Source organism: Thamnophis elegans, chromosome 9, assembly GCF_009769535.1.
Source record: "Thamnophis elegans isolate rThaEle1 chromosome 9, rThaEle1.pri, whole genome shotgun sequence".
In the NCBI taxonomy this organism is placed as follows: domain Eukaryota; kingdom Metazoa; phylum Chordata; class Lepidosauria; order Squamata; family Colubridae; genus Thamnophis; species Thamnophis elegans.
This window is the reverse complement of record NC_045549.1, coordinates 21934315-21950955: the sequence shown is the minus strand read 5'-3', so window position 1 is coordinate 21950955 and position 16641 is coordinate 21934315. Positions and strand designations below refer to the sequence as shown.

General features: G+C 37.5%; 1 protein-coding gene across 2 annotated transcripts in view; it reads left to right on the top strand.

The window, feature by feature from the left end:
* Positions 1 to 2317, top strand: part of UBE2D3 (ubiquitin conjugating enzyme E2 D3) — a 29873-nt gene extending 27556 nt beyond the window's left edge. For both annotated transcript variants that reach the window (XM_032223846.1, XM_032223845.1), the window contains one exon: positions 1452 to 2317. In XM_032223846.1, the coding sequence (XP_032079737.1) occupies positions 1452 to 1497 (46 nt within the window). In that variant the 3' untranslated portion in view covers positions 1498 to 2317. The remainder of the gene's footprint in view (positions 1 to 1451) is intronic.
* Positions 2318 to 16641: the final 14324 nt, after the last annotated feature.

Below are 16641 nucleotides of genomic sequence, written 5' to 3'. Positions count from 1 at the left end.
GATAAATTTAATAGGGCTGTATTGGCTTGTCTTTGTTACTAAATATACTTATCTAATTAGGTACAATAGGTTAGCAAGAGAGTGGACAGAGAAATACGCTATGCTGTAGGGTAAGACTGCACTTCATAGTGCATTAATGATGTGGGTACTTCAGCACTTGAGTGCAGCATGCTTAAGGCACTGGATTAACTAACAAAAGATTGTTCAAATTACTGAAAATACAAAGTTTTAACTGCTTGATTTGTATTCAGTGTGGGAAGCCTATCTGCATGATTAGATGAGTATAGTCAAATATTTAAAGGTTTTGTAGATATTTCTTGGTTCTGGAGAAATGCACTTAGGTGGTAAGTGTTTTGGATCCTATTCAGCACAAATGTGACGCTACTTATAATTTAAACTATTTGGCAGATTAAATTCAGAAGTAAAAAAGCCTATAGGCATGTATAGGTAGACACTAACATAATAACGGAGCATGTAAATTAGCACTGACTTGATTTCAGTGGAGTTCTGCACAGTTCTCTCACACTCCGTGCTTATGTGAGAGGCTGATTATATTTAGTATCTAAGGGTTGGTTTTGTGATGTTTGTGTGAAGTTTTGCTAGAAAAAAAAATCCACTTATACTTGCATATTACGTGATTTCTAATATGCAATACTGTGTACTTTTATATACTAGATCAAAATTGGCAAGTGTGCTTTGTCCAGAATCTACTGCAAAACTTTAAAAAGTGGCAAAAATATTATGTTGATGGTTCGCACTCTTATTAATGCTATCCAAATGACCAAGTGAATACTGGAGTTGATACCAGCTAGTAGAATTGTTTTGAATCATAGGAAATTATAGGGATAATACACATCAAGAATTCTGATTTCCTGGTTTTTATATTCTCTTTAACACTTTTAATCAAATAAATTAAGTAATCTCATTCAAAAAACAAGATATAAAAATTGTCTTGCTTTTTGAAATGAATTACTCAATTTATCCTAAAATTTTGAATAAGAATATTATGTACTAAGAAAAAAGCTAGACTTTTAAAGAGAATATGGCTTTTTTACATGACCACTTGGTAAAACCTCCCTTCACATTTTCAGAAAGCCAAGTAGATTTTCTTCATTGGTAACCATTTTCAAAATGATGTGGGGTATTCCTGTTATTGACTTATATATTGTTTCTGTTTTAGAAAAAAAAAATTTTTTTCAGATTTCATTGGAATACATTAAATATTTTGTAAAGTTAGTATAAGTGATTATGTTCAGGAGTTACTGCAAAGAACTATGTAATGTCAGATCAAAACTTTATTATAGTCAAAGGTTAGCACAGAGCCTCATAATATGTTACATTTTTATTGCTGGCTCAGGTTTTTCTGATATGTATGTATATCTATATGTAACATATAGATAATATTTTTTAAAAATTCAACCTTTTTAACAAGCATTTTTTTCCTTTTCAAGGTACAACAGAATATCTCGGGAATGGACTCAGAAGTATGCCATGTGATGCTACCTTAAGTCAGAATAACCTGCATTATAGCTGGAATAAACTTTAAATTACTGTTCTTTTTTGATTTTCTTATCCGGCTGCTCCCCTATCAGACCTCATCTTTTTTTTTTTTTAATTTACCTCTATCCATTCATGCACATGCTCATCTGAGAAGACTTTAGCTCTTCCAGCTTTGGACAATAACTGCTTTTTAGAATTTGTAAAGTAGTTATACAAGAACAATTGCCCAAGATTCAGAATTCTTTAAATGGAGCATGTGTGTTGTGGCCAATGTCTTCACTCTAACCTGGTTATGAGATTGAAATCATTCCTCACTGCTCTAACAGTTCTTCTGAAGATATCACCCAAAGGGAGGGGAGATGGATGTTCAGTTTGCTCACATCACAGGAAATAGCATTGCTGTAGCTTCATCCATCTTGTTTTAAAACCTTCCAGTGTTAGAGACTGAGGTTTCATGACATACTTGTGCTCATAACTGGTATGGCTGGAGAATTGGTACAGAACTTGTAGCATCATCAGAACAGAACACGTGATGTATCTTATGCATGTCAATAAAGGAATGACCAGTTCTTGTTCTACAGAGAATGGAGATTGGAAGTCCAACATCCCTTGTATTCCAAAATAGGGTCTCGGAACATTTTTGTAATTCTCATTTAAATTTTGTTAGGATGCTTGGAGCTATTAGTTAATCTATCTTCCACAGCAGTTTAATATAGCACTGAATAAATGATGCAAGTTGTCAATGGATGAATGATCAACTAATAGCTCTCCTAGTAATTGATTTTATTTTCTTCAATAAAGTTACATAAACCAATGAGTTAGCTGCCTGAATTAATCAGTATGGGAAACAAAGTCTTTTGTAAAAGCAAAGGTGGTTTTTGTATATACTTGTTGGGATTTGCCTCATTGTTTGACATCAAATAATGATGTGAAGTTAGTAGAGTGAACCTTTTGCCATGTTCAGTTATAATACTTGGTCTGTCTTCAGGTTGACACATTGATCAGCCCTGGAATATGCAGAATTAATAAGCTAACCTAGTAGTGTAGACTTTAGTGAGCTACACAAGGTCCTGGGAACCAAGTTTCCAATTACAGACTTGGAATCCAGCTGATTATATGTACAGGTGTATTGTGGAGACTTCACCATATGCACCTAGCTTGCTAACTGAGAAGCATTTCTTCGCCTTGTATACTTGACAGCTGAAAGATCTTTTTGTGGGAGTAAAGAGGCAAAATTGCAAAATAAAGTACTGTTTTGATGTGGGAATTGTCATGAGGTTGTGTTGAAGTGACTTTTCAATTTGGGATGTTTGCTGTCCAAAGGATTATCATGCTACCACCAATATTAACAAACATTTTTGCTGCAAGGGTCACTATTTCAGGGTGACTACAAATTAATAAAATCATTGCTACAGTGTTTTCTGTTTTAAGAAGCACTGACTTGTGCCACTAATCCTTGTTTGATAATTATGGATTTTATCCTTTCTGCATCCTAATTTTATCTCCATCCAGGTCTACACTTCAGTATTTGCTAGTCCTGTGCTATGAGTGTGTGCTTCTGCCACTTCTACTTCTATCTCTAGCACTACTGTGTGCATCCTATGTTTTTTCCTCAACATAATTTTGAAAATATCATTGTAAAAATAAATGTAGACTATACATTTTATGAAAGGGGAACAGGTTTGGCCATGATTTGTTTCAACCTTTTTTTAAAATCACATTTTGGTGAATTCAGTTTTGTCAGTGTTCCACCCAAGTGCTTTTGGATATATTACGATGTAAGTAAAAACAATTTTACAGAGTGAGGAAAGATTACTTGAAGAATCAGGGCCAACAATTAAAATAAGGCTCCTTTGTTAAGTTTGCAATAAAATCCTTAATTATAGGAAACATGGCATTTTTACTAAAATGTTGCTAAGGTAGCCTTCTTCAACTTGGTGCCCTTTAGATATGTTGAGATTATAGCTTCCAACATATCTGGAAAGTCTATTTCTATTGCCTTCAGATGATGTAATTTACATTTTAATCTCATACAAGCTGACTTCTAATGTAACACTGATTGCTTATTATATAATCTCTGCATAACTGATAGAAAAACATTTCACAGTTCAACACTGATTGCTTGCTAGTTTAAACATATAAGACTTGATTGTCATGTAGTTGTAATTACAGAAGAATCCTTGCCTTTCCTGAAGCATTTTAAATTCTATGGCATGCTATATAAGCCTCTTTTCCCTTCCTCACATGCTTGACAAAATAACAAAACTCATAGGTTGAATAAACAATAATCATTATTATTTAATAATTATAGGTCACAGTTGGTTATTCTGCTGTATAGTCTTACTCGTAAAGGCCAGGAACGTGCGTGGATTAGATTTTCTGTATAAATGCCTATTTCAGAATTCACTGCTTTCCTACACTCGGTTTATAATTCCAAGACCTTTGTACTGCTTAACATTTATGTTTGGAAAAGTTTCAATAACTTACCTAGTCTTGGAAAAGAATTGATTTGGTTCTATTTGATTCTTTCCTATCGGAGTGTTTAATAAATACAAAAAGAGTGTCACGACATCTACTTTTCATCATTGACCAATGCTTGGAGGATGGCAAAATAAGACTGCTATCCTCAGATCATTTTGTCTACCAGTGCAGTAGTGATGTGGAGGTCATGTAGATGCAGTTCGTTCTGCAATACATCAAATGAGGCATCTGGCTTTTTGGCATGGCCCTAATTGGTCTTGGAATCATGTTATAGTCCTAGTGTACATGTCAACCAGGCAAGCAAAATAGAATTCCATTTTGCAGTGCAAATAGATAAGCCTCATTTAGCAACCACAATTGGCAAACAAGTCATCAAATGAATACAGTGTGCTTATTTTCAGGATCCCTGAATACCAAAATGTTCTTTGCTTTACACAGGTTGTCACAGGGATTGGTCATAAAGTTGCTTGCAGTCATAACAAAACAAGGCAGTTACTAAACAAGAACTACTGATATTTTAATTTTTTCTCACAACCTGGTGTTGGGATTTAGTTCGTGTGATCTTAACACTCATACACATATTCACGCACACCAGGCATTGTTATTAGCAGTAATACTACATTGGATTTTTAACTAACTATCCTCTCATTTAAGATATTAGTATAGGTCTTAATTCAACTCATGCATTCCTTGCTCTCCTATTTCCTAGAAATAATTTGGCAGAGTCAACTTTCTTTTTATAGATGAGACTAAATTATCTTCAGGGCCATGTTACATGCTTGAGTAGTTTTCAGTAACTAAAAGAGAACAGGCTTTCTGTTTACAATATAATATAGTACTGGTTTGACTAGCTTTAAATTTAACTCTAGTATTGTGATTTTATTGACTAACCTGTTAAGTGGCTCCAGAGCGTTTCATAGTGGGTTGATCACTCTTTATTTTTGGCATTAGATATGAGCTGTACGTATGTAGCACTCCTGCAATTGTTCAGGTTTTTCTACTGAGCAGAGAAATTGCCTTGCTGTGAAGAAACTGGTGCCGAGTTTTTGTTACATCCCTATGCTATTCAGTTAATCCTGGAATATTGAAAATTGCAGGTTTATGATAAAAGTGACTACTGACCATGCCATTAGGCATATAAACCATCTATACATTAGGGCAAGTCTGAACTTTTGAGAGTAGACTGCATACAAAATACATCTTGAAGTTGTCCTTGATTTTTCCTAAGTTGAAGCATGACTGTTAGAATATTAACATAATGTGGGATGTACTGAAAGCAACTTCCATACGTGATTTGCCTTTCATTAAATGTCCATGTTGCTTTTTTGGAATAATCAGACCTGTTAAATCTGGATAACTACATCTGAGAAACTGAAAAATACTCCAAATTGGGTGTTGCTAAATCAGAGCTTCCAGCAGCTTTGCTACTGTGGTCTATAGGAAGAGTTGTTGGCATTTGTACAGCTGACTTCAAGTATCCTACTGCTCTTCTGTGTAACTGCACCAGGCAAGGAAGTTGCTAAATGTAATCAAGATAGAACCCAATTTAAGAATACTTAGATCAGTCATTTCATCCAAGGAATTAAACTTTAGGCTTGTTTTATAGCCTCAAGTGGAAAGGACAACAGTATTTTAGCCTAATTTAGGATTAGAAAAATATTTCTTTGAAGTATAAAATTAAACTTTTTTTTTCAAATTAATTCCGTGACCCGTCAAAACCGCGGTCCACTAAAGCGCGCCCGATCAAAGCGCGTACGTGACATCATCAGCAGCGCGACAAATAAAATTAAAAATAAATTAAATTAAAATAAAATAAAATTAAAGCAAGCCAATTCACATAAAGGTAAGGGTTAGGGTTAGGGTTAGGTTAAGCGTTAGGGTTAGGTTTAGGGTTAGTGTTAGGTTTAGGGTTAGGTTAAGGGTTAGGTTTAGGGTTAGGTTTGGGAGGGTTAGGGTAAGGTTTTTGCGTTAATTTTAAATTTACCGCTCACAGCGTGCCGTTTTCGTCGCGCTGTGATGACGTCATGTACGCGCTTTCGTCGAGCGCGCTTTAGTCTACTGCGGATTTGTGGTGGAACCATTAATTCTGCTTCCAACAGTTTTTTTTTAAATCACTCTATAATACTACAAAATGATGTGGTTAAAGTTCTCTCTAAAACCCAACATGGCACCAGTCAGGATGGCTTGATAGATCTCTTTTCCCAAGAATAGCCATCCCATTCATTCTAGTAGGGTGGGCAGGCATAGGATTCCTCCCTTGAAGTCCCACCAGGTGGGAACCAGAAGGGGTGCCATTTAGATAACAGTGCCTGACTTTTGGAATAATTCCACATGTCCAATGCTTCATTGGTCATGAACCTGCCAGTCTTTAGAAAAAAATTGCAGTCCCCACCCTCCCTTGATATTTGGAGTGATCAATGTCCCCACAGGAAGAATGTGTGAATATAACCTAGTTTGCCTATTATTCTCTCTTCTTCCTTCCCCCTCTCTTTCTAAATATGAAGCCCAAAGAGAAAACAATATTTTAATGTGTGGCTATTATTTTTTGCTAGCTGTGGAAATTAACACAAATGGTTCAAAAAAAGATGCATGTTTTGACTTAAGCATCTGCTAGAACCATTTCTGGTTGACTGAAACGGCTTTAGGAGATTTGCTCAGTAAATTAAAAAGCTGTACTGTGAACAACATTTCCACCCAGGGCTCTTCAAATTTCTGGAAAGAAGCATTTGGGCATATACTTTTCAATCAAGTTGTGACATGAGAAGATACATACATGTGGTCAATTGGAATCATGATGGATTGCTTTTCCCAATTATATAGAGTGTATCAAAAGACAGCCCCCCAATGCATTAAATGTTCCAATTGGCAATTTTCATCTCAACACTTATTTTCTTGGCACAGGTCCTTTGAATATTCCTACCAGTAAATACATTCAATATGGGGAGGGGGGAACTATTGTTGCCCTGGGGGGGTGAGTTTTGGTACACTCTACATGTGGCATATGAAATCAATTTATAATACTCTAAAAGACATGTTCTTAATGGCTTCTTTGTTAGTTTTGGTTTGGCCCATTCTAATCAAGGACAATATTAGCTGGCCTGTGTGTTTATAAAAGTTCTCTGACAGCAGTAAGTAATGGGTGTAGCCTGGCAGGGCAGTTACATCCAACTACATCTGTATTTAGGACATGTTGAAAATTTCTATCCTGAATACTTCACAAATGTAACAAAAAAGTATTAGATAATTGGTACACTAATAATTAGGATTGCAACAAAAAAAAGAAATGAATTTTGTGTGAGAAAAATATGAAAAACTACCAGGACAAGCATGCTATAAATCTAGAGACTTTTTTGTCCTGCAGATTTTAATCTTTCACTTCTTCATTTAAAAAAAAAAATCCTTTTTTAAGGAACAGCCCAAGTCACTTTCTGTTTTAATAGACACAAACTCCATAACTAGTTGTGTTAGCTTTGTTTTTCCATTAAAAGCACTACAAAGTGTTGGTATGTGCTCTTTTGGGGCTTTTTGCTAGATTATTGCCATTGGAATTAAATGGAAAATAAAACCTTGATAATTTTTGGCTTTAAAGATTATGGAAGAATCATACAGATTTTCATGGGAACTCTGAAGCATGAAAACACAATTCTGATTTTATACAAAAAGGAAAACCTTTTGACTTGCACACGAACAGCCCATCAAAGCAGCTTCTTAAAATTTCAGGAATGCTACAGTTGCAGGAATAAATTTCAGACTAATTTCATACATGTACGAAGGCTGACAGATAAAACAGTATTAGTTTACTAAATATGACATTCCTTAATGGTATTTCAGATCATTTTACAATATAAATATAAACGAGAGAAACTCTTTAAAAATCTATAAAACAATATTAAATAAAGCCCAATCATATTGTTATAAAAATTAAAGTTTGTAAAACACAGTCCTGGGCTATAAGTCATTTGAAAGACCTCTATAAATATAAATGCACTGAGCACCAAACAGATAGCAATAGCACTTAGACTTATATACCGCTTTACAGTGCTTTACAGCCCTCTTTAAGTGGTTTACAGAGTCAGCTTATTGCCCCCCAACAATCTGTGTCCACATTTTACCCCCCTTGGAAGGATGGAAGGCTGAGTCAACCTTGAGACTGGTAAGCTTTGAACTGGGAAATTGCAGGCGACCGGCAGTCAGCAGAAGTAGCCTGCAGTACTGCACTCTAAACCACTGTACCGTCGAGGCTCATCATAGGGTGTGTGCAAGTAATGTCTCCAGAGCTGCATAACAAGCACCATTACCCAAAAGCCTCTTTGATAGCTACTTCCAATCAATTGGCCAGGAGCACCCAAAAATAAGTCTTCTGAAGATCTTGAAAGTTTGATCATATAAATTAGACAGAAAAAATAGGCTGTGTTTGTGGTCATGTCCCACCCTTGGTAAGTTTGCTGTCTGGTCAGAGTGTTTAAGGAATGAGTTGTTAAAGTTTCTTTGTCTTCATAGTGCCCAGCAAGAAGAGTTGAGAGTTGTGGGTTTTTCTGTATTTTAGTTAATTTCTTGCAAAAAAAATATCATTTCAGTAGATATGCTTAAGAGAATAAAGTGCTTCCCACACTGCACATGACTTTACAGTGGCTACAGCTACAGTGGCTGAACCAACAATCACTAAGCTACAGATATAGTGATTGGATTAGGATACCATGCATAATGGTGTATTAATATAATGTCCATATGCAATTTAAGATGTCTATGCTTAGTGAACTGTTATCCTCCAACATTTATGAAGGGATAACTGACTATGGGGATACTAGACTTTGAACAAGCTACTGTATTGTGCTACCAATTTAGCCAAAGCCAGATTATTTGGAGTTGCATTTCCCTGGAGTCCTTGTCATAAGAAACTACTGATATACAAAGACAGGTTGGGTGAAGCATATTGTTAAAACTCATATCCATGGTTCTGCTATGATTTCACTTAAACTCAACCTTTGAATTGTTACTGTGTTGAATGGTATGTCGTCAGCAGCTTTATCACATATTTTGAACTGAACAAGTTTGGTTCTGTTCATCTATTGCAAATGGTGAAGGGAGTTGTACCCTTAACATGGATAAGTTGCTGTTTAGTTGCGAAGTCGTGTCCGACCCACTGCGACCCAATGGACAACATTCCTCCAGGCCTTCCTATCCTCTACTATCCTGTGGAGTCCATTTAAGCTCACGCCTACTGCTTCAGTGACTCCATCCAGCCACCTCATTCTCTCTGTCGTCCCCTTCTTCTTTTGCCCTCAATCGTTCCCAGCATTAGGCTCTTCTCCAGTGAGTCCTTCCTTCTCATTAGGTGGCCAAAGTATTGGAGTTTCATCTTCAGGATCTGGCCTTCTAAAGAGCAGTCAGGGTTGATCTCCTCTAGGTCTGACTGGTTTGATCGCCTTGCAGTCCAAGGGACTTGCAGGAGTCTTCTCCAGCACCATAGTTCAAAGGCCTCAATTCTTTGGCGCTCAGCTTTTCTTATGGTCCAACTTTCACAGCCATACATGGATAAGTAAATCTACATAAAAAGGTTACCTTAATATTTTCACTTTATATATTTACTGATAAAAGACAAGAAGTAAGCAGAAGCTTTAAGTGCCTTAAAGGAAAAGGCAGACTTTGCTGCTTTGCATCTAGTTTTGGGGAGGGGGGTAGTATTTGCAAAAATTGTGTATTCTAATGTCCAACGGACATGATTTAGATTGGAACCTTTTGAGCACAAGCTACCTAGATATTAGAAAAACCTGTTGCATGTTTTTATGGCCTCTGATTTATCTACATAAATATAAATAATAGCAAATGACTTCAATGTTTGTTTTTCCCTATAGATTAATGCAACAAAAATGTAAAATACAATAGCAAAACAAACAGAACAGAAACAAAAGCTACTAGGACAGTCTTTTGACTGGCAGGCAAAATAATAAATAAATGTAATAGAGTATGATATAAAGCCTATTTAATGCTTCCAGTTAAAAATGAGTAATTGTTAGAAATAAAGAATGAACAGCTCAAACTACCATGTAGTCCATGCTGTTTGCCCCTAAACAGCCATGTGCTTCCTGGGATAGTAACAGTACTAATGTTTTCAGAACTAATATTTGGTGATACTTCATCTCTAAACACTGAGCTTTCATGTATAGTAATCTAACCATTGAATTCCTATGTCCTATATATTTGTTGAATCCCAAATTGTCTACCCATCATCAAGCCCTTTTGTTGTTAATTAACAACATCTTGTCTTTTGGGAAGTATTTTCCTGAACCAGATATCCATTTTTTCCCGAGGACCTCCTACTAGAATCTTAGGGTACAACCTTCACCGACACTCATTGGTTCAATTACAGCTACCAGAATTCTCGGTAGCATAAAAAGTCATAATGTGAATTCTGTAAGTTGGGAGACTTTGGGGGAAGAAATGGTGAATTGAAGATGGTTCCACTAAAAGCAGAGCCGCTGACAGTAGCACAATGAACAGTTGGTGAGTTGACAAGCTATAATAATTCTCTGGACAAAGAGAGTATCTGAGATCGCCCACAAGTGCTCCTTACAGTTGTTCCTTTGGGAGACAAAGGAATAGATATCTTGATGTACTCACAATTAGCACCTTTAAAGACATTGAGTTCGCAACTTCTTTTTCTAATCACATTCAGAAATTGCTTGTTAACTGCTTTTCAGTTATTGGAGAACTATGGATTGACAAGTTTGACAGCTCCAGATAATTTTCTTTCAATCCTTAGCCAAAAAAGATTTAAATACAAATTTAAAGGTTAAAAAAAAACTAGAATTAGAAGCAGAAACCCGATTAAAACTGATTAGAAAAAACTACAAATTGTACCAGGGGTCCAGATAAATTTGAAATAAGATTCTGGAATTAATTACAATAATACTTTAATTTTGATTTTTTTTTAAACAACATGATGGAATGGTTCTTTGAAGCTTGGATTCTAGTGGGAACCAGAAGGTACTGAAGATTACAATTAATGGAGAAGGACATACTGGAGAATGGAGCAAAATATTTCAACATTTGACATATTGAAGGATATTTTTGAACAATTAAGCAGAAGTTAAAGAATAACTTTGCCTCTATAAATAAACTATTTATTGAAGAAAAACAAGTTTTGCCAGATGACTGAAAGAGGATTTTAAAAGGACAAGCCAAAAGAATCATATGGAACAAGACACTACACTGAACATACAAAAACAAAGCAAGACAACAGATGTCTTAATAATTAAAAGGAATGTATAAATAACAAACCAAGAAAGTGACCTGAAAAACTTTCCTTAATTGGATATACAAAATAGCTTGTTAAAGCTTTGAAGAATTTTATGTGAAGGACAAAGAAAAACTCAAGTTTTAGGACATTATTTGAAGAGGCTGACGATCAGGATTGTTGAAGGTGTTCTTTTCTGTAGCTTTATTTATATTGTTCTTATTGTTCTTTGTATTAGTTTTTTTTAAATAAAATTACTATTTAAAAGAATTCAGTAAGTTGCAGTTCCAGTATGCCTAATTATGGGATTTGGATAACAAATATATGGTCTATGTATTTTGGAAGTTCAGTGAACTAGATATCTTAAGAAGTTATTTTGTGCTTTTGCAGTGAAACAGGTTAACTATAAAATTAAATTTCATCTTCTTGCTGAAAGAGTATTTAAATTATTTCAAATGTATTTTAAAAGCTAATCGATCTATTATGAAATCAGATGGATGGTACTCTCTTAAATCAACATCATTAGATATTAAGGGGCAGAAAGAAGTCAGTGATGTTTTTTTTTAAAAATAACTCACTTATGACCTTTAGGTTATTATGCATTAGCTAAGATAGGGATGCCAAACTTATTGAAGGCCACATCAGGGTTGTGTTTGACCTTTGGGGGGGGGATAAGGGGGTAAGAGTGGGCATGACCAGCTTGACATTACTCATATTGGCGGCGCCTGTGGTGGCCCGAGCACTCTGCCAGTGAAAATGGGCCCCCAAGCTTCGTTTTCAGCTGTGACAGCCTCCTGCAACCCTCTGCCAGTGAAAAAGGAGCTCTGTTTTCACTGGCAGCGGCACTGCAGGCTGGTCCTTTGCTATTTCCAGGGTGGGCCAGCAGGCCAGATCTAAGCACCCCGTGGGCCAGATCCGGCCCCCAGGCCTTGAGTTTAACACCCTGAGCTAAAATGTATAAGTGATAAATGTTATTCTTTCCTGTACTGGATTATAAAATTTGGTCATCTTAATTTGCCATTTCTCTTCTGTGCAGGAGACAGAACTGGATCTAGTTTATGAATTGTATCTGGTCTTTCTATCTACCTGGGCAGATTCCCATGATATCAGGAGATGGTCTTATATAAACAGAGTAGGCAGCATTCTTTATTTAGGTGGAAGATAAAAAAACAATACTTCTCATTCAGCCCTGATTGGTCCCTGTTTTATACAATCCTAGTATATGAAAACAATGGGATGTTTTGTTTTACATTTGTTGTTTTGATATCCTGTGATTGGCATTTTTTAAAAAAACTCCAGTTACGCCCTCCTTGATGTAACTACGCTGTTCAACATGGCAATATGCTACCATAATAATTATTTTTTAAAGTATGCCTGACTGCTCTAAGTTTCTATGTCCCCACCTCTCCCTCTCCCCCCGATGATGCCCGAAACCTTATGCCCTACATCACTGATGGTGAACCTTTTGGGCTTGTCATGTCAAAAATTCATGCCTCTGCTGCAGGGGTGGGTTGCTCCTGGCATTATTGCCGGTTTGGTGAGCGCAAAAATTTTGTTCTGCACGTGTGCACATTTGCACAAAAATAGGTATGCGCATGCACAAAACATTAAGGGGAAAAATTAAATTTCTGCAATTGCATTTGTTCTGCGCATGCGCAGAACCGAAAATCAAGATTGCAGCCCCGTAGGAGAACCGGTTCAGAGGCGTGGCAGGCCTGGGTCACTGCCGGTTCCAGCAATCCAAGCCGCCAAACCACTACTGGTTCAGCCGAACCGGTCCGAACCAGTAGGAACCCACCTCTGCTCTGCTGGCCCATGACCCTCTAGGCCAGTGGTTCCCAAACTTGGCAACTTTAAGACTTGTGGACTTCAACTCCCAGAATTCTCCAGCCAGCTCTGAAGTCCACAAGTCTTAAAGTTGCCAAGTTTGGGAACCACTGCTCTAGGCTACCCTAAATATCTGCACTCAGCAGCACCGAGCTTGGGCCTGAATTAAAGGTCTAGTCATTGCCTTCAGTCCTAGTGTCACTACTGCCACTCCAAAAGGTTGCCTCACGTCATTCCCTAAGTGTGATTGCCCCCAAGGCCTAGCCGCTCTCCAAATTTGCCACACACTGCTTGTTTTCTTTCGATTGACAGGCCTCGGGTCTACTTGAGGCTGCTTCAGGTCACACAAGGCCTTCATTCTTGAAGTAGCTTTGGAGGATACTCTTTTGCAGCCTCTGCAACTTCCAAAAATTGTATAAAGCCCTTCCCATTCTTGGGTGGTTTTCAGAGACTCTGGAGGCCATGTAAATGCACAACTCTTTTGTGTAATTTCCATAGTTCTGAAAATAGTTGTTGGGTTTTGGGAACACTAGCATGTCCCCTAAAATGTGACACCATCACTATCCTAAAAAATCTGAATATTTAACATACTGTAAGAATTTCTGTTTTTTTCTTGGAACTGAGTGTCATATCACTATTAGCCTTCTGGAAATAATTAAGTTACAATTGTGGGATTGCTTATGTTCTCCGTTTAACTAAATAAACATTTTAGATGTTCAGATTTTAATCTGTTTTATCTAATATATGCGGAAAACCAGAAGGCATGGGCTGTGCAATCATATTTTCAACCCTCTCAAAGTTGTAAACATGGAAGTAAGTACATGTGAGGTTACAAAAAAAATACATTGGAAAGTATTTTTTAATCACAAAGAACAACTAGGTTAATCTTAATCAGAATCAGGAAAAGCAACTAAGGACCAGGCTGAATCCTTAACCCAATGGTTTTGTCTTGTTTAAAAGATAGCAGTCTTAAAATATCTGAAAAGATATTATCTAACTGAAAAAGTTAGAGACTTGAAGTATTCCATGCAGGACATGTAATAATGAATCAGAGTTTCAGGAATGTAGAGTTTGATTGAATGTTATTAAAACAAAGCTTAACAGTAAAGTCAGTTGCAGATGAGTCAGCTGGAAAAAGGCTCTTTTTTCAGAGTGTATTATCAGACAAAGGCTAGATAATCATCTCTTTGGGAATCCTTGACTTTGAATCATTTGGGCTGGACCCAGTGGCCCAAATGGTATCTTCCAACTTCATAATTCTATAGATAGAGGCATGGTAAAAGAATGGAGCTTGTAAAGCCAATTAAATGCATTAGATGGATCTGCCTTTGACATAAAAGATTCTCTTGCTAACAATATCTATTCAGATTCTGGTATCAGAGAAATTATAGCAAACGTGAAATAGAAAAGGAGGTAACTACACTCCACCAGTTGCTTATACAACTGATTGCATCTTCGCCCATGGCCATGTTAGCTGGCGCTGCTGAGAGTTATAGTTTAGTAATATTTGAAGAACTATGTTTTTTTTTTCTGTTTGTTCTATGCATTTCTAGCTGGAAAACAGACACATGTCCAGCTCCAGGTGGAAGTTATCCAATAATGTATAAATACATAATAGAAGGTCTGGCAAAAATATGTAACATGCCTCTAGGAATGAACCACACTAAAATAAAATATTCAATGAAATATTATACTCTCGAAACAGGAATTTAGGAAGTTTATTTGATTATTTCTGTCCCTGCCTTTCTTATTTATACAAATAACTCAAGGCAGTAAACATGTCCAACACACCTTCCTCCTCCCATTTCCCCTGCAATAGCAATATTGTGAGGTGAATTGGATTGAGAGAGAATAACTGTCCTAAAGTCACCAGTCAGACCGCCTCCTGCCAATTACCTCCTTGCGACCAATTAGATCGCATAGATTAGGCCTCCTCCGAGTTCCATCTGCCAGTCAGTGTCGACTGGCAACCACACGGAGGAGAGCCTTTTCAGTAGTAGCTCCAACCCTTTGGAACGATCTCCCCGTGGAGATTCGTACCCTCACCACCGTCCAGACCTTCCGCACAGCCCTTAAGACCTGGCTAGCCCGTCAGGCCTGGGGATAAAGATAATCTGTCCTCACCCGAATGATGAATGAATGTTGTGTACTATTTTACTTTTATGTATTGTTTTGCGTTTATTGTCTTGTACCCTTCCTTCCCTATTTTATGTAAGCCGCCCTGAGTCCCCCTCAGGGAAAAGGGCGGCCTATAAATATTAATAAAATCTCTAAAATCTCTCTAAACTTGCTTTCATGGCAAATAAAGATAATTGATAAGCAAATCAAAGCTGTCTCAATCCTCTCCCTGGCCTGAAATGCAACTTGAATGAGTTCAGGTGATCTATTTCCTCCCAGATCTGGTGTGACCACTGTTTAAGGATTTTTAAAAAACAACCTGGAATTTTCCCCAAATCTTCCTCTTTTCCCTTCCCCGAGCACGGCTCCAAGACATGCACAGTTCCCTCTGAACCAGAAATGCCTTGATCCAGGTCTTCTTAAAGCAGTGTTTCTCAACCTTGGCAACTTGAAGACGTCTGGACTTCAACTCCCAGAATTCCCCAGCCAGCAAATGCTGGCTGGGGAATTCTGGGAGTTGAAGTCCAGACGTCTTCAAGTTGCCAAGGTTGAGAAACACTGTCTTAAAGAGTATATCGGCCAGTATCCTGGGTGTAACAAATCGAATTTTTGTTTCCCAAGAATAAGCGACGTAAGAATGTAACCTCATGAGGCAATTTCCTGACCTTACCAATGCAAGCTTGACCCGAAAAGGGAGGGTGGGGGAAGAGAAGGCGATTTTAAAAACCGAGTCACTTTGCCGAACTGCAAGAGGGAACTTATTTATTTTATTTATTAGTTTGTCAAACAGATACAAGATAGCAGGTATAAGTATGAACATGGACATGAACAAAGGGAATGAATATAGATAAATGGGGACAGTAGGACAAGGACGGTAGGCACGCTGATGTGCTTATGCATGCCCCCCCTTACGACCTCTTAGGAATGGGGTGAGGTCCATGGTAGACAGTTTAAGGTTGAAGCTGAAACTTGGAAGGGGCATGTCCAGAAAAGAAATTTCCAAAGTGGGGAGCCATGAGAAAGGAACAGCACCGCTGTCGCCTTTTGCCATTCTTAGAAGAGGCGGTGCCATCGTCTTGAACCATCACCCACATCTAAAGGAGATCACGCGGCCACCCACTTGAATAACAGAATAACAGAGATGGAAGGGATCTTGTAGGTCATCTAGTCCAACCCCCACCCAAGCAGGAGACCCTACACCATTTTTGACAGATGGCAGTCCAGTCTCTTCTTGAAAGCTTCCAGTGATGAATCTCCCACAACTTCCGAAGGCAACTTCTGTTCCATTGATTGTTCTCACTGTCAGAAAAATTCTCCTTATTTCTAGGTTGAATCTCTCCTTGATCAAAGGTGCTTTTTCAAGAGGCAACTGAACTTTGTTTTTTTCCCCCCTTTTGAAGACGAAGAAGCTTCTTCAGCTCTGACTAGATGGTGGGGAAATGGAAGGATTCTCCTTGTTCAGTTTCCATCCATTATTC